The sequence below is a fragment of the Phaseolus vulgaris genome, chromosome 1 (assembly GCF_000499845.2).
Source record: "Phaseolus vulgaris cultivar G19833 chromosome 1, P. vulgaris v2.0, whole genome shotgun sequence".
Taxonomy (NCBI): Eukaryota; Viridiplantae; Streptophyta; class Magnoliopsida; order Fabales; family Fabaceae; genus Phaseolus; species Phaseolus vulgaris.
Window position 1 is genome coordinate 33,633,648 of NC_023759.2, and position 19,592 is coordinate 33,653,239.

Genomic DNA, 19,592 nt, shown 5'->3' on the forward strand with positions numbered 1-19,592 from the left:
TGATTAGATTGTAGTTTTATTTAATTGGTATGTGTAATAACTTCAAAATTCAATGATAGTGAATGGTACGTTGAGTTTTGAATGATATTTTGGGTTGAAATTATTCAAATATAACATATGAACAATAGGTTATTGTATTTTAACATTTTGAATTCTTTCAAAATGTTGAAACTATTAGGATAGTTTTGTGTTTTTTTAGGTTTTAGAATTGTTTTGACCTGTTACATAAAATTATTTTCGGATAGATTTTTGCTTCAAAGAGAAGCTCTCGCTCAAACAAAAGTGAATTAAAAAGGTTGATATTTGTAAGTGTTATTTTCTTGTGAAAATGATAATACTTCTTATTCATTTTGTTCTTCATCTCTTATCCTTATGCATAGCTGATAAAACCATTTGGTGTTTTGGGACAAAAGTCTCAAATTTTGTTAGAGTCTCCTTCTAAAGTCAAACTTATACTTCTCTTTCATATTTTTTTTTTTTAAAGGTAAAGATCTCTAGGAGGTATGTAATGAGTTTGAGTTTTATAAAAAAATTAAAACCTTTGATATAGTAAATTAAAAAATAAAAAATATGATTTTCTTAAATTGTTGATGATAAGTTAACTTATTATAATTAGAAAAATTATATCATATGGTAGAATTAATTCAAAATTGTAAAAAATTAAAGAAAATATTATATTATTTTTCTAATGATTCTTGAAATTAAAATATGTATTACATAATATTTTTATTCATATATTGAATAATATTGTTAGATGTATACTTTAATTAATATATTATCTCATTAATATTAAATATAAGAAATGATACACAAAAATGAGTATGTAATATTTGTTAAAAAATAATTTTAATCTTTGATTATATAAAATAAAAAAATTTAATATAATTAAAATGAAATATTTTATACTACTTGTTACCAATGTTTAATGATCTGACACATTGGGAGAAACGAGTCCATTATTTGGACTTGGTCAAAATTGTTTTAAAAGGTTGTTTGAATTTTGAAGTTGTTGAACTAGTAACAAATCTGTTATGCCCAAAACTGTTGAAATATATATTATGGACTGATGAATTAGTTATTCTGTGTCATAAAGTTAAAGTCGGGGGTTGCATGATTGATACACACTATTGTAATTGGTCCCAATTATTGCTATTAATTGGGCCTCTCCATTGGGTTCCCAGGTCCATGCTAAAAATTTATGTACAACAAGACAAACAAACAAGAAAAGATAGAATAATAATAAATGTTAAAAAAGTGAAATAAGAATCAAAGTGGAGTGAGTATCTGTGCTGCTAAACTACAAAAATATTAAAAACATATTGTTTTGAAATAATCTCTACAACTTATTTGTAAACTCCATGTGGGAAGGGATTAACATAGATTCTCTAATCCTTCCCTAGTAAAGTTGTGCAAAGCATAATCTTTTTCAGAGGAAATTGTCAGAGAATCCACCCACAGATCTGTGACATGTGTTTGGGTTGAGGACATTGTGAGAATAAAAGAAGAGTGGGAAAGAAACTCATCTAATGCCAATGCAGTGGTTTGATCTTCAATGATCAAAAACTACCAAATCATGTCCCTTTCTTCCCTTTCCCTCCATTCCTAGTCAGTGGTCAGAGCAATTCCAATCTGTTCTTGGTACAACATGAAAACTCCCTTGTGGTGGGTCACCTACTACCTATACAATGATGAAGATAAAGTGGGCCAAAGCTACCAAAAAAATCACTTCTCATTGAAATCATCTTGAGGGTATTATTCATTTCACTACCAAAACCTAATCAAACTAAATTTGTAGCTTCAAGTTTCAACATCCTATTCAATGCAGTGAGAACACAGTCCTTAAAAAGTAGATTACCCAAATACCATTATAAATACAATATGCTTTATTTAAGTAACACTCCAGGCATTACATCCTCCAAAAGAAACACCAGCCTGAAGAAAACAACCAAAACTTCCTCTTAAGAAAAAGGGTATACAACTTTTCATACCCTTTGCTTAGAGAAACACAAAGCTTGGGCATCAACTAGTTAATAATTAAACATGATAGGTACCCCCAAATTAATAACATTCCCCAATGCATTCACTTGTCACTCACCACTCCACTTTGTCTTCCTCCCAACAACTTCAAATGGAAAACTGTGACATCCTATTAATTACACCTTTTTGCTTCCCAACTTAGAGAGAGATTGTCATAAGCAGCTAAACATGTGTCGTGATTAACGCGCAGACCCATTGGATTCTTAAAAATAGTTGTGGGTTTTAGCAAACATTTGACCAAATTTCGTCACAATTTTCATTTCATCTCATTTCATAGAGTGTGTGTGGGTGCTTATTTGCTTGGACCCAACAGAACAGTTTAACTTTAAATTTATCTTATTCCGCTTCTCATATTTCTTCAAATCAGCTTTATTTTCTCAGCATCACAAGTGAAAGAGAGAGAGAGAAAAAAAAAAAGGGAGTGGTAACAAATGAAGGAGGGAATCAAAGAATAAGAATTTCTTTAATTTGATTTTGAAAAAGAAAACAAAAGTCCACTGCGAGATAAAGGGTAATTGTTGGAATAATTCATCTTTCCTTGGATCTGGGGCATCTTCATTATATGTAGTGGCCAAGAAAGTGTTTGCCAAATGTCTTCATATATATATGTATATATATATATATATATATATGTATATGGTCGAGAGAATATTTTGTTTTTCAGTGTATTTACGACTAACCCACCTACAGAATAATATATAATATAATATTAGAATGAATAAAAACTTAACTCAATTTTATAAACTTATTTTATAAAATTACTTTATAAACTTATAAAGAAATTATTATCTCTAAGCAATGAAAAATATCATTAAGAAAGTTGGTCAAACTCTGATTGAGAATGGGAAAGAGAAACACAGCATAAAAAAAGCCTTTGCTTTTCCACCTCCTTTTCTTACAGAAAGAGCCAACTATATGAAGCACTTCTTCTGCACTGCAATAATCACTCTCTTAATTGATCTATCATACAGGGCAAAATAGTACTAGTAATCATTTGCCTAACAAGATTAGTATTCAGTGTGTTGCGTTTTTAATATTTTCTTAATCATCTTAAGATCCTCATTAGTTAATTAACTTCACGTGTTTAGTTATTCCCCTTTTCAGTAATAATAAACATATACAGTTCCATAAATTAGGTCTCATAAACAGAAATGTTCTGATTTGGTTCTCTGCAAATGGGTTAGGGATGATTGACCTCTATAATTAAGTAGGTTGGAGATTTTGGATTCATTCATTATTTTTTTAAATATATAAATAAATTTAAGTGTCCTTAATGCGAATATTTTTTAAGTTTTAATTAATTAATTCATCCATTCGTAATTTTAGTTGGATAAATGAAAAAAAGATTATTATTTTTATATATTAAATTACTTAATTATAATTGATAATTAAATCTTAATTTATAATTTAAATTATAATATTATTATATCGATATAGCTTCAAATTATATAACATAGAAAGATGGTATGTTGATCCATCCCATCCTTGACGACTTGACAAGTTAAATAAAACTGCAAAAATAAATTAGAAGTATAAAAATATTAACTTGAAATTGATAATGAGTTGGTGGCTTATGTCCACTTGAATTATAATTTATAAAGCTTTGTTATTCCTATATTGAGGATTAAATGGAATTTTATTTTTTATACAATAAAATAAAATAAATAGAAAATATTAGTTATTATTAATCACCCCTTCTTTATTATCTCAAAAGTCAACATAATAACACTAAATAGGTTTTATATAAGACGGTGTCACATATATACACTTCCCCCCTTCTCTTTTATAGTTGATTTTTTCTAATACAAATTGATTTTTTATTTATCATTTTTAAAATTTAAAGATTATATTTTTTTTCAATTATACCCACCACTAAAAAAAATCATGATTAGTTTCTAAATTTGTTTATATTATTGTTAAATAGCTTTTAAATTGGTATCTAATTAGTTACTAAGGTTTTAACTATCAATTATTTAGATTCTAAATTTGATAGAAATTTTTTTGGTAATTAATTAGATACCAATTTAGAAACCATTTAACAATCATAGAAACTAATTTAGAAACAAAAAAAAAATTAGTTTCTAAAATGGTTTCTAATTTATTCACTATAGCAACTAATTATTTTTTGTCTTTAAAATGGTTTTATTTCATGATTTTCTTGTAGTGTATAAAAATATGATGATATGAAAATTAATTATGACAGAAAGAGAAAATTTAATGACACATAAATGAAATTGAAATAAAAAAATTTAAAAAGTATAAAAGAGAACTCACAAATTATATTAAAAATATAAAAAAAATTATATAATTTCTTCGATTTTGATGAAGAAACCTTCCACAACTATTATAAATAAATGAATAAAGGATAATAGAGGGAATAAAAGTGATGTACATAGAAACTTTAGATTATTTCTATATTTTCGTTAAAGGACTCATAAAAAAATTAGTATAAATTATATAAAGCTTTAAGCTTATCTAAAATGAAGCATGTAAGTTATTAAATTGGTGTAGATACATTGCTAGTTTTGGAGGTTTAGATTGGATGCATTACTTACCTCATTGGGCATTGACAGCATTTATTCTTATCCATTAAAGAGAATTTAATAAGTGAAACAAATCTAATAATTAATGGAGATTAGTACTTACCTCTCTCATTATTTCCTAATTAATCAATTAACAAAAGGTGTGTTCATGAGCTAAGAAAAGGTGGCAGTTAGGTAAACAGGTGATTGCGTAATTTTTATTTTGGGTGACAAGAATGCAGATTTGGTGCATAGAAGCTTCTATTTATCTATTGAGTATTGAGGTAACTTAACGAATGCACTATAACATAAAGCAGCTACAATCATACATATACTAATCTTATTATGCTATAACAATAAAAACCCTCATAAAAAAACAGAGAACAATAATTGAAACATTTGTACCTTGAGTTGTTTTTAAATGGTCAGAAAAAAAAAGAGAGGAGTAAAAGCTTTGTGGGCATGGAATATATACTATTCTCTCTGGGTAGCTTTTATGAAGATAAATGGAGTTCTTTTATGCTTTTTCCGAGGCACGAAATGACGAACTCAGAATTTAAATGTCATAAAAGCTTTGGCCCATTCACACACTCATCCCACTAAACATAAACATGCATTTGATGCTTGATAGTTGATAGATACCAAAAAGTTCCCTACACATATATAACTAGTTATTACAAGTAATGTTGAATTATGCTATATATGTATTAAATGTTTCTCCTTACATATGCATAAATGTTATCACATGTTTGGTTTGTTGGATGAGGTGTGCTAAATAGAGTTATGCATGTCTTCTTTTTTTCAAGCAAAAATATATGCATGTCTTTGAGTCTTCAACCTTTTACATGGGAACTAGATAGAAATAATTGATAATGGTAAAGTTCATTAGGGTTAAAGAAACTAGCAATAGATGTTCGAAGACAATGTTTGTCAAATAATGTTTTTGTTTCAAGTTTTTTATAAATGGTTGCTTTTATTTTCCTTTCTCTAGTTAGTCAACCCATCCTTCTGAAATCTCAAGTCTTTATGAGGAAACTAAAAAAGTAGCTGCACCAACTTTGGAGCAAGATCTATTTCAAATCAAATGCACCCAACAAAGCTACATGTGACACTTGCATTTTGGGACCATGTTGGCCTCTCTTACTTAGTTCAATCCAAGTCTGTTATTTTTAGTCATGGTCATTAAAGTTGGGGAGTTTAAAAATATTTTATATTTCCAAAGTAAAAAAAAATAAAAAAATCTTCATCTTTATTTTTTTTAATTGTGCATTAGAAATTACAAAAAAAAAAAATTAAGCTTTTTTTGACAGACCTGTTTTTATCATGAATCTTGACTTTTATTTCATCCTTAAATTTTAAAATGTCTTATTTGATGACTTAAAAGTTAAACTGTTCTACGGTTAAATCCAGTTGTTTCTTTTATTAGTTTGCTATATTAACATGATAAACTTAATCCGTGACAAATTATAAAAAAAATATCCCCCATTATATAAATATTTTGTTATTATATTAACTAAAAATAACATCTATACAAAATATTGATGAATTGATAAGTTTAAAATCTATCAGAGAGGTTTTAAGGAACTAAAATAAAACTTTCTAGTGATCAACTAAAAGAAAGTTTTATATGAAAGACGAAAATTACACATTAATCTTTAAAAAAAATAAGAAAGTTATTAAGAAGTGGACTTTAAGCCTAACTCAACCCTATAAAACCGGCTCATAAGGTTGAGGTCTGCACCCATTTATATATTATGAAATGTCCTTATCTCTAGTCGATGTGGGATCTCCAACACACCCCCCTCACGCCGAGAGTGATAGATAGAAGCTCGTGCGTGGGACTATATATTTTGGGTGGTCCGATAGCGGGTGGCACGATAGGCCCAACAAATACTCGCTAGGATAGACTCAAAATGGCTCTGATACCATATTAAGAAGTGGACTTTAAGCCTAACTCAACCCCATAAAACCGGCTCATAAGGTTGAGGTCTGCACCCATTTATATATTATGAAATGTCCTTATCTCTAGTCGATGTGGATCTCCAATCCCAACAAAAGTAAGGAAAACTTTCTATGATTTTCAATAAATATATATATATATATATATTATTCTGAAATGAGTTCCATTAAACTTAATTAGCATTATGAGTTAAGTGAAAAAATTACCGCTGAGTTGATGCCATATATATTAGATTATGAAGTATTTGTTAACAACCAAGAGGTGACTGAACTTGAAACTAACAACACCAACAAGATTTTTCCAATGTCTAGAAAAACTTATTTGTGATTAAATAATCATTTTTTTAATTTTTAAAAGAAAAATATATTCTTTTATATGAGAGCACATATATCTATTATTATAGAAAACTTTGTTGGAGTTAAGTAAAGTCATTATAAATGTAAAGCTTTACTAATTGTATCAATTATATGTTGAATATAAGTTATGGTATCTTTTGATAAGAAAATCAAACATACTAAGAGAATCATATTATAAGGATGAAAATGCAAGTTCAGTTACGTAGGTCGACTCGCCAAATCATTTGGAAAAATATGAAAGGACTAATCGTTTAAATCATTGATCAATAATTTGCAACATATAGATACTAGAGATGGGGTAGGTTGTGATGTGGTTCTCCAAACATTTTTATCAATTAGTATAAGAGTTATGTAAGATGTCTATCAATTATAAACAAGTGATGCCAACAATGCAAAGCTCATGCAAGACTAGTCAAAGGGTTAATATATATAACCAACTCGTGTTGCAACATGAGATGGGATGTCAGAACTCAATTGCAATTTAAGACTTTAACCTACACTGAAAGCATGAGACTAAGATATATAAAGCATTGGGTTCTCCAACTATAATAGCTAGCTTTTATGGTAGAATTCTCTTGTGGTTCTTAAGTTCTTATCATTGAGTTTTAAAGTTAATACGTATAAATGAAAAAATATAAATTCTACTTAAGAATACCATATATCTAATAAGGTCTCCAGTTATGTTTTTTTCCATTCATTTGAAGAATTTAAGACTAATGATAAGAACATATATTATGAAGGATCTTATCTTAAATGTAAGGTACAACGCGTCTATACGTTATTTTATAGTAAAGTAAGTGATCTTTACCTTATCTAATGGAGGATCCTTGTATCCTTTAGGACTTTTATGACAAAAATCATCTAGAAAAAAGAGGATTTAATTATACCATTAATGAAATTATGTTGGCATAAAATCTCCAATTCTCTTTCATGTCTACTATATCCATTTTCATCAAATTAAAGACTCTTTAAGATATTGTGTTGACTTGCTTGTAAGACTAAGATTTTTCTAGTTCATTTTTCCATAGTTCATTCATATGCACCACATAGTTATGTATTGATATTGTTCATATTTTAGTTCATGTATTTTCTTTCTTTTTTACCCAAGATAAACACTAAAAAGAACAACGAGTTCTAGTATATGAAAAATGAAACTTTTTGTTCAATAATCACAAGAGATAAAAAATTTTAGCCTAAATTTTTTTAAGGTTGTCTTCTTGATATATGATAACTTATATTATCTGATAGTTTCTACGAGGGTTTTAATTATATGAAAATTTATGTTAAAAACTTGTCTTATCCATTACATTCAGTAACTATCCCATAATATCAACTTTCCAATTGAATTTTCATGTTTGTAATATAAATGGATTTTAGAGCTTGTTTTGGATTTTGTTTTGGATTTGTACTAGTATGTGAATAACTCATAACTTGTATTTTGTGATTAAATTCTAATTTGGAATTTGATATGCATCAAGTGTACCTTTTTTTGAAAATGAAATTGAGAATAATTATGTTGGAAAACAATTTGAAATGGTTGAACTTGAAAAAAAGAAAGTGATAAGGCTAACACATTTGATTGTTGGAGATATTTTACTCAAATTTGGATGAGTAAGGATGAAAAAGAAAAGAGCAAATAGTGCCTTTTTTTGTAACAAAATATATGTAATTGGTGGAAGAAAATATGGTACTTATAATTTAAATCACCATGTTGTTAAATATGATAAAAAAAAACAAAGATGTGGGTCAAATGATTTTAGATATACATGAAAAATTGAAAGTAAAAAAAGTAGATCATGCAATACATCTTGAATTATTGCCTAAACTAATTATTAGGAACAATTTTTCCCACAAATTTTTTGAGTATCCAAAACTTAGGACTTGGATCAACTACTTGTAACTTGATGTAATTATGGTTTATAGAAACACTATTAAGGCTGGTATTGAGAAAATATACATGAAATAAAAAACTATGCTAAAATACTTCTTTGCTTCCATTTTTAGTAGGATTTGCATAACTTCTTTATGGACACATGTTAATAGTTCATGACATTTATTGTCCATTTTCTTAATCATAATTGGAAATTAAATAACATATTTTTCAACTTTAATTATATGTCTCCCCGTCACATATGTTTTGAGTTGTTTAAGAAAATTGTTGACTTTTTACAAGATTGAGCATTAGAGAAAAAAAGTTTGTTTTATCACTTTGGATAATGATTCTACTAACAATATTCTACAAAACACTTTAAGAACCCAACTTCTTTTACAAAACAGACTGATATGCAATGATAAAGTCTTTTATGTACGTTATTGTGCACACATATTAAATTTAATTGTTCAAGAATGATTAAATGTGCTCTGATGATTTTTTTGGACTAAATTAGAAATAAAATCAAATATATGTTGGAGGTTTAGATAATAAAATGGCAAAATTAAAACAATGTCTTGAAATATTTAGGAATATTAATGCATAAAATCTTATATATATTACCCTGTGACCGGAAGAATGGGAGAGAGCTAAAAATAATTTATAAGTTCTTGTTACCCTTTTATGATGTCATTGTCTTGATTTCTACCACAAGTTATTATACTTTCAGCTTGTATCTCTTAGAAGTTTAGAAATTTTAATGTTTGTTGATGGAAAATGTGAAAGATAAGGATAAACTGATTAAGAATACGATTGACTTGATAATAGTCAACTTTGATAAATATTAAGATGAATATAGTGTTGTGTTTGTATTTAATGTAATTTTAGACATAATGAAGAAACTATAAAACATTGAATTTTTGGTATGAAAAAATGATCCACTTACTGAAGCTAAAAAATTGCAAAAGTTAAAGGAAAAACTATACAAACCTTTTTCCTATTCTAGCAAAGGTTTTACTACATCATTAAATATTTAAAGTGTAAGCATGAACAATCTTCATCCTTATATACTTTTAGACCAAGTTTTTTTTAATGTAAGTTGCTTACTTTAATTTATTTCAATTATTATTTTTAGTTTTGTTACTATGAGGTCATGGGTCGAGAATGTTAGTATGACGAAATGGTCTTAATGCCGATATGGGAAATCAATGAAGAAAATCCCATTTACTTTCAAAAAGGAGGGAAGAATTTTAATTACGGTAATTGATTGAATATGCGGGATAGAAAATTATTATGGAATAGAGTTGGAAGCAAGACTATATATAGGAAGGAGAACAAAACCAATATAAGAGGGAATCTTGAAAGATAAAACAACTCAGCTAGCTATAGATAATTGTTTTTGGCTAAATTAAATGCTCTAAGTTGATAAACATTCCTCTTGGTTAGAACAATTACACTTGTCCATTATGTATGTTACTAGCTTATATTATAATAGGAATTGAGAATACACAAGTTTCATGCTACTAATAAAAATGAAAGAACACAATTTAACACATTTATATAAAATACCTAGGATTTTGTTTTTTTTGAACAAATGAATGAGTTAGAATATTGGAATAATGACAACCAACATTCTTTAAATGTTGCTTTAATGGTTAAAAATTTGTTGACAATCCTTATTACCATTGTTGCATCTAAATCTACATTTAAAATTTCTTCTCAAATCCTTAACCAGTATTGTACCGTTTATTCCTTACTATTGTGAAAACAATTATTTGTACTTTTAGTTGAAATTATGAATGTTTTTTTATGTAATTCAATTAATTTAATCAAGACTACTTTTATTGTACTATTTTTATTTTAAATTCATTTATTATTATTGCTCAAATATATGTGGATGATAAGGAGAAAAAGTGAAAAATGAGAGTTTTTTTAAAGCTACCACCAATGTTATTAAAATGAAAAAATCCTTTTAAAGTTAAGAAAATTTGATGATTAATTACTATTTTCAATAACTTAGACAATAATTTTTTTTCTAACTTTTTTTTTATGAAAGATTTAACTTTCACATATTTATTTAGGGTAGATGTTATCATTTGAATTTTACTATTATTTTTAAAATTCATGAGTATTAAAAAATGTGAAAAGCATAACAAATAATTATTTTTATAACATTCAAATGTAAATTTTGATTTTAACTTATGTGGGTTGATCCACAAATTCACTATTATCTAGAGCCAAGAGAATTAATATGTAATTTTTATGCGGAACAACCTATTTTTGTGAGTGTCATGCGAGATGTGGTAAAAAAAATTAAATCAACCCACATTACTATTTATAACTATATTGCTGTGAAAAAAAATGAACTAATTGACCAACTAACATAACATATAATAAAATTAATTATCTACAAGAAAAATATGGATGTAAATATGGTATTACATATGAATTTTGCTATCTCTAACTATATGTATTATATCTTTTATTGAGGACAATGTCCATTTATAGTATAAGGAAGGTGTGATTTCAAATCCTAGGAAAAAAATTATTATAAAGTGGTCCATATTCTATTTTCTTAGAGCATCCATCCAAAGCCTCTTTCATTTTGTCTATTTTGTCAATGTCATTTTCGTTGGGATTATATCGACCACTTAAATAAACTAAACAGTGAATGATTTGGAATTGCTTGGAATACTTATTCAAAAAAGAAAGAAAAAAAAAAGAGAGGGAATACTCAATCAATACCAACCAAAGAAGAATCATGTTGGCTTTTGTTGAATTTAACTAACTCACCTGCCTCGATTAGTTCAAGTACACATAAAATTTAAATTTTCATCAACTACATTCACACCAAATCATAACATTTTTTTTTCATGAAAATTTAATGTAAAAAAAAATAATTTTGATTATTTTAAATGATGAAGAATAAATTTATTCCAGATAAGAAATAAAAAAATTGTACGTTCAATAATTGTAGTCAACCTGTCTAAATTTAATCAATTCAATTTATATATTTTTTTATTCAAAAATAGGCGTTGCGTAATTGTGGCCAATTGGGGTATAAAGTCAAAGGGTTTGAGATTCATTTTGCCCTAAAGTTTGTATTTTTTTTTTAAATGGGATCCCCCACTTCTTAATTACCATCAAGAAGCTTAGAGGGTAGGCCAAAAGGCATTTTTTAAGAAGTGATTATTAGAAATAGTGAAAGAAATTAAATGTGGAATGAGTTCATTATTGGAAGAGCACATGCAATGAGAGTCTTGCAAACAAGTGTTCACCTAAATATAGGGTGTTTGGTTAGCAATTGTTTGGACAAACTGTATTTGTACAGTTTCTGAAAATGCATATAATGATGGAGATGTAACTTGGCAATAATAGAAAACTGTACTTAATACAGGTGCACATACTTGTGAAGTAAAACAAAAACTAATCAAATTATTTAAGTAGGAATTAAGTTTTTGAGAGATTTTTCCAAGACACGTTTGGAAACTCCTTTTAGGATCACTACATTTAAAATATGTCATTATTAAGTTATACTATTTTATTAGACTTGACATTAAAGTCTTAATTTTTTAAAATGAAATTTGAATTTTTTTAATTTGTAACAATCAAATTATTTCATACATTTTAAAAATTTAACTTTTTAAATTATGTAGCCAAAAACTATATTTTATTATAAAACAATTCAAAATTTATATAAATATTAGGTTGTTAGAATTTTTGATGCAAACAGTGTTAGGAGGAATGGTATGTGGCCTCTCTCCTTTTGTAAACCAGAAACTATAGTATATTGGTTGTCTTACTCTACAACTATTGTTGTCGCTTGTTCTCTGGCACTGAGGTTCCTTCCCTCCTTAGAACATTCCATTTTTGTTGCTGCTCATTACATTTTCATATTTAATTTGAGTGATGCTACAAAAATAAAATAAATAAAAAAGTAGCAGAAAGTGTTCAATCTGTCTCTGACACAAAAGAATGCCACGAAAACAAATCACCAAATTGGCATGGTTTCAGCTTTAATTTGCCCTTAACTTGAACCCTTCTTCTCAGATCTCAAGTCACTTATTGGCAACAAAGACCGACCCACCATGGAAAAACTAAAGATATAAAAATCCAAGGCAGAAAAAGACAATTTTTCAGAGGCTAACAAAAGGGGGTCAAACTTCAAAGGCTAAATACATAAGCACACAGTTGGAGTCCCTTAACTCCTTCATTGCTACATTCTCCATCTCATATGAAATGGATACATCTTATTTTTTTTTGGGATCAATAAGGACAGGCTGGAAGGATCCAAAACCAACCCCACTCACCATTATTATTATCAGGAAGAAACCAACACAACACTACCCTCTCCAATAAAGTGTATTTCTGTACACAAAACTCTTCAGTCTCTTAACCAAGGCAGCAGCAGCAGAAAATTAAATATAAAATTGAAAAAATAAAGAGCCTTACAAAAAGCAAAAAAAGGAAGAGGATTGATTTCTTCCCTTCCTTTTTCTTTTTCCTTGTAGACTCTGCTAAGCATCTTTGCCTCCTCACTTTTCCATTCTTTTATCTGCCTTCCCAATCCTTCATTCCTCTTGGAATTTCTTCTTTTCTCAATCAGATTACCTTGGTTTCAGTTCTATTCCTAACATGCCATTATATATTGCTACCCCTTCTCCCCTAAATTGCTACTTCTTTAGGTGAATTCTTGCAGGTTTTCATTTTCTCACTCACAAAAGACTGCTTCCTTTTGTCTATTTTTTCTCAATATTTTACCCTCCCAATTTCAGACCATCCTCTCTCAATTAGAAATCTGCATGCCCTGATCTCCTTTCAGGGTCCCATTGTTCACCCCAGAAAAGGCCAGAAAACAAAATCCAGTTTTGGAACTTCCCCTGATCTAAAAATCTGAACTTTCTGGTAATTTTTACTAGTGTTTTGAATTCTGCTTCTGGGTTTTTGTTTCCATGGGGCTGTGTCATGGAAAACCCGTTGAAACCTCACAAAGTGAAGGTGGGCACCACGTTTTCCCCGGCGGGAAAGAGGTAGTGGTGGCACCGAGTCCCAAAATCGCTACAAAAGGTTCAAAGTTTCCGTTTTACAGTCCAAGCCCGTTGCCGAGCCTGTTCAAGAACTCGCCGGCGAACTCGAGTGTGAGTTCGACACCTCTGCGGCTCTTCAAGCGGCCCTTTCCGCCTCCGTCGCCGGCGAAGCACATTCGCGCCTTACTGGCCCGCCGCCATGGCTCCGTCAAGCCCAATGAGGCCTCCATCCCCGAAGGGAGTGAGTGCGAGGTTGGGCTCGACAAGAGCTTCGGCTTCTCCAACCACTTCCACGCTCACTATGAGCTTGGTCCCGAAGTGGGCCGTGGCCACTTTGGCTACACTTGCTCTGCCAAGGGAAGAAAAGGCACCTTCAAGGGTCATGATGTTGCTGTCAAAGTCATTCCAAAGTCCAAGGTTGATTTTCATAATTTTTTGTTTGAATTTCTTTCTTTTAAATTGGGTATTGTTTGTTCGTTACAGGTGATTCGTGAATGACCTTTGTGTGATCTTGCGAAACCTTGCTTTGAGTTGTGGAAGTAATAAGAGATGTAGCTTTTAGGTGTTTCAAATTGCGATCACATTTTTGTCTGCGATCTTTGCTATCCTTGATATTGGAAGAAGTTGTGGGCAAATTCAACTAATGTGACCATAATCTCTGTTATAGAGACTCTAAAATCCTATATGGTGTGGCTAAAATTGCGGTCACCCACCATTTTTTAGAACCTTGGTGATATTACTTCTCTTATGATGGATTTTGTTGTTATTGGAAGAATGCGTGTTGTACGAAACTGTGGGTATGCCTGTTCTGTGATTTTATTACTATTGGGAGAATACATGTTAATGTGGGGAATCCGTGTTTAGATTTTACTTTGTAAATTTCAGAATCCTTGTATACATGATTGTGATATTGCAGTGGATTCTAGCTGCCAGTAGGCATCTATCTTTTGTTTTCCTAATAAGTAAAATTGTTTCTATTAAAGGATGCATCTTTCATGGATTTGTTTTTATTCCTGTCTTATGTGATGGTTTGGATCAGTGTTCTTTGTTGTTGGTTATGAAAATCAGTAATTGGGTCTTTGTTCTTATGAGAGTGGGGAATGTTTGGCAGATGACAACAGCAATTGCTATAGAGGATGTAAGGAGAGAAGTAAAGATATTGCGAGCTTTGACTGGGCACAAGAATCTGGTGCAATTCTATGAAGCCTATGAAGACAATGATAATGTTTATATAGTTATGGAGTAAGTTCATATTGCAGTTTTTTTCCTTGTAACCATCCTCAAAATCTTTGATGCTACTGATAAATTAGGGATATAATCTCGAGTAGGAAGAACTTCCATATATGCATCAGTTCTTTAACATAAAATTTAATATATCTTTGGTATACTTCCTTGTAACTATGTTTGCATTGCTAATTGATTGGAAATATTGTATTAGTTGGGAATTGAAAGTTGTTAATTAACTCCATAGACTAGTATCTCATGTCTACTGTCATATGCTATTCAGGTTATGCAAAGGAGGTGAACTGCTAGATAAGATTCTTTCCAGGTAACATTTTTCTCCAACTTTCATTTTTCCGTGCTGCAATAATGGATTAAACTCAAGATAGGCATTCAGGTTTTGTTATTTTATTGCTGCCATTGTGGAAGACATTCTGATTAACAAATTAATTCTGATCTATAGGGGTGGAAAGTACTCAGAAGAAGATGCCAGAATTGTTATGATTCAGATATTAAGTGTGGTAGCTTTCTGTCATCTGCAGGGTGTTGTTCACCGTGATCTCAAGCCAGAGGTAACTAGCTCCTAAAGCTAATCAATGTTTAGCTGGGAAAATTAATAAGGATATTTTTTTTCCTTTTGGTTCTATTAGATTATAGAAGGAATTTGTTACACTATGATATACAATTTACCTGTTTAAAGATGCACAGTTTATTCTAGTTTAATAGTGACCTTTTCTACCCTTGGATGTAGTTCCTTACCCCAAATTATTCTTTCATTTTGGCATTTATACTGTTTTCCTCATCATCAAGAAAGCTGATTTTTTGCTGCAGAATTTTCTCTATATTTCTACGGAGGAAAATTCCACTCTGAAGGTCATTGATTTTGGACTTTCTGACTATGTGAAGCCAGGTCAGACCTATTGCATCTGTATATTTTCTCTGTTTTTTTACAGAAAATAAAACAATCAGGGCTAAACAATCAGAGTTTTTGCAGATGAAAGGTTGAATGATATTGTTGGAAGTGCATATTATGTAGCTCCAGAAGTTTTGCATAGATCTTATGGGACAGAAGCAGATATGTGGAGCATTGGTGTAATTGCTTATATTCTTTTATGTGGAAGCCGACCCTTTTGGGCAAGGACAGAATCTGGCATATTTCGGGCTGTCCTGAAGGCTGATCCAAGTTTTGATGAAGCTCCTTGGCCATCTTTATCAGCTGATGCAGTAGATTTTGTAAAGAGACTGTTGAATAAAGATTATCGGAAAAGGCTAACTGCAGCTCAGGCTCTCAGTATGTGCTCCATTTCCCATAGGTTGTGTGGCATTAACTTCTGCATTTTGTAATCCTATGAATTCTTGCTCATAGATTAATTTTATGCACAGGTCATCCATGGCTGACGAGTCATTGTGATGATGTGAAGATACCTTTTGATATGATAATCCACAAGCTTGTTAAAGCTTATATATGCTCATCTTCATTACGCAAATCGGCATTAGGGGTATGTAATATTGCCTGGTCATTTGTTATTGCTTATGTTTTACCCCTTCCTTGTTATATCTGAATAGAGTTTGGCTATTTCTTCTTAACTATGATGCATGGTTCTGGTTACGGTTTTGGGAGTATATTGGATATGACACAAAACAATACAATGTGTAAATATTACAGATTTTTAAAAAATTAGGATACAATATTAAATATAATATAATTATATTATATATTACTTCTATTAATTTATTTTTCCTCATCTCTTGTTTTTTCTTAAGATAGCTTATATTTGTAATGGTTTTCTGTTATCATGATGTTATTGCTAGTCTTTTATCTCTTGAAAGTTCTATTAAAAAGCATAACCACAATCAAATTAAAATAAAAAGTTTTATTCAAATTATGATAACGATCCCCTTATCATGCAAGGAAAAGTGTACACTAATAGATTTTAGGATAGTACATTCAAGTTTTGATACAAATGCAGTCATATAATGAGTATGATTTGAACATGTTGCCAGTTATGAAGTGTCTGTTCATAGCTTCTTAATCTATTATTAGATTCTCTAATCCACATCTGGGTAATCACTAACCACCTTCCTTATTTTCGTATTCTCTTATTTTTCTGTCAATCATAACTGCAGTTTGCTGAGTTTCTATAACTGGTCTAGTTGTGTGGCCATTAGTTCGGTCAGTTCAGCTTTTAAAATTAATCATGCAAATATGGGTCAGTTCATTTAGAATTTAACTTCCAAATATTGGTGGCCGAAAATGAATTCACCTGCAAATATGATATACTGGCAACAATAGAAGGTGGACCTAAAAGAAAGTAGAAACTTCTTAATTGAATTTTTTTTAGATAATTATGGATGCGAGAGAATCTTAAGAGATCTAATCTGGTTGATCTATTAATATGAAATAATAGCTTGCATTTGTAGATTATGTTATTTACTGACAAGTTGAGAACAAGTAGGAGAGTTTTGTGTACTTGCTTGTCATTATGTGTAATGAACTCTTGAAATGTCTTGGCGTAACCTCTATAGTTCTTGTTGAATACGTATGTTTTGATCAATTTTGTCATTTTGGCAGGCTCTTGCAAAAACATTAACATTAGTGCAGCTAGCATATCTGAGAGAACAATTCAACATGTTAGGGCCAAACAAAAGTGGGTTAATCTCCATGCAGAACTTCAAGACGGTCAGCAGCGCATGTCAAAAGTTGTTGTGTACTTCTTCAAATAACTTTCAAGCCACTAACACATTTTCATTAACAGGGTATTTTAAGAAGTGTCACCGATGCCTCAAAGGATTCAAGGGTCTTAGATTATGTGAACATGGTAAGTTTATGAGGGACTGTTTTTCATATCTGTTATCAACATAGTTGTTTCCCTTGGAGATTGAACTGTTGCTATCTATGTTTGCAGGTTAGTTCAATCCAATATCGTAAATTAGATTTTGAGGAATTTTGTGCTGCTGCTATAAGTGTCCATCAACTAGAGGGAATGGAGAGCTGGGAGCAACATGCAAGGCGTGCCTATGAGTTGTTTGAAAAGGAAGGAAATAGGCCAATTATGATTGAAGAGCTTGCCTCGGTACTCCACTTGTTGCAATACCATTTTTTTTTCTTCTAATATTAATAAACACTACATTTCATATTATGATATTCATGTAGGTAGAGAATCAGAACCAATGAACAGCAAATCAAATTCATTATTCCCAAGGACCTATAAATCACTCAGAAAATGGCCCTATAATGACCATGTTTCTATTGTGCACACTTTTACATACAATGTCACTTTAGGAGAGCCTTTTATTGTTCTTTTTCCTATTTTGATTAACATGACTTAGTTATTACCTAAAATCAGATTCTTGATGAACAATATGATGTCACTAGCACGTGCATATTCTAAAGGTTTTGCAATTTGATTTGTTTCAGGAACTTGGTCTTAGCCCTTCAGTACCAATTCATGTGGTACTCCAAGATTGGATAAGACACTCAGATGGGAAGCTTAGCTTCTTGGGGTTTGTTAGACTCCTGCATGGGGTTTCTTCTCGCACATTTCAGAAGGCTTGAGAGAAAACACACTTGATTGCTATTACTTTTTTGTCACCCTTATTGATCATAAACCTTTTGAATGCATACTCCAACAGCAGCAGGTTTCTTCATCTTGGTTGCACACATGGCTTGAGCAAAGGCAAAAGCTATATCTAGAAGGGTGGTGATATGCAACATCTCCCTTTGTTAAGTTCCTCCTGATGCGTTCTAGAAACACACAACACTTTGCTCCATCCTTGTAGTCCTTCAGATTGATTGGTGGTGCTGGAGTTAAGGCTTGTACAGATGAAAGTAGAGCACAGGTTGTACTTAGAAAGTAGTGGAACTTCCATAAAGTGAGTTGTGTTTTGGGGTTTATCCGTCTGTGTACCCACCCATCACACTTGTCAATAAGCTATTTTTACTTATCTGAACTGCTTTTTATTTTTACATCTTTTTTTCTTCTCAAAACAGGAAAACCACATACATTATTGAAGTTGATTCAAAAATGGTAACTTTTTGAATCTTATATTCTATTTAATGACGTTTTAGATTTTAATAAATTTTTTCTTATATTCAAGTATCTATTAAAAAAATGTGTCAAACGTTGTGATGTTAACATTCCTCTGAAATAGTTAATACTCAATATAGAAAGTAAGAAATAAAAGTATATGTACTAAATGTTTTGGAAAATTGGCATTATTAAAAAGTAATGGGATTTTTAAAATTAATACTTTTAGTTTTATATTTTAATTTTTTTCAAACTTTAGTCTCTAAAAGTAGCATTTTTGTCTTCTGGATATAGCCTACGGAATCAAAATTTGAATATTTTGAAAAATATAAAGTATAAACTTTTAGGAACAACCTTCTCTTGATTAAAGACCACCAATCTAGAAGATGGTATATTATCAACACTATCAAATGATTCGAGGTAAAACGCTTTTGCATAAAAACTAGATTTAACCTTGTCAAGTGCAATGCAGTTACCTACACTTAAAGAACTCACCAAGTTCTTATAGGGCTATAGAAGATAAACCATCATAATCATTTTTGTGTTTTAATTTTTTTGGTAGGACGAAGGG

The 19,592-nt window shown here is 30.3% G+C and overlaps 1 protein-coding gene across 1 annotated transcript; it reads left to right on the forward strand.

Annotated features, from left to right (window-relative positions):
* The first annotated feature begins 12,922 nt into the window (after positions 1-12,922).
* LOC137813957 (CDPK-related kinase 7-like) lies at positions 12,923-18,944 on the forward strand. The gene is made up of 11 exons (XM_068616452.1): positions 12,923-14,189; positions 14,884-15,014; positions 15,280-15,321; positions 15,457-15,565; positions 15,825-15,903; positions 15,988-16,284; positions 16,377-16,492; positions 17,566-17,673; positions 17,750-17,812; positions 17,900-18,067; positions 18,412-18,944. The coding sequence occupies exons 1-11, from the start codon at positions 13,698-13,700 to the stop codon at positions 18,547-18,549; spliced, it is 1,743 nt and encodes a 580-aa protein (XP_068472553.1). The 5' UTR covers positions 12,923-13,697; the 3' UTR covers positions 18,550-18,944.
* The last annotated feature ends 648 nt before the right edge of the window (positions 18,945-19,592 follow it).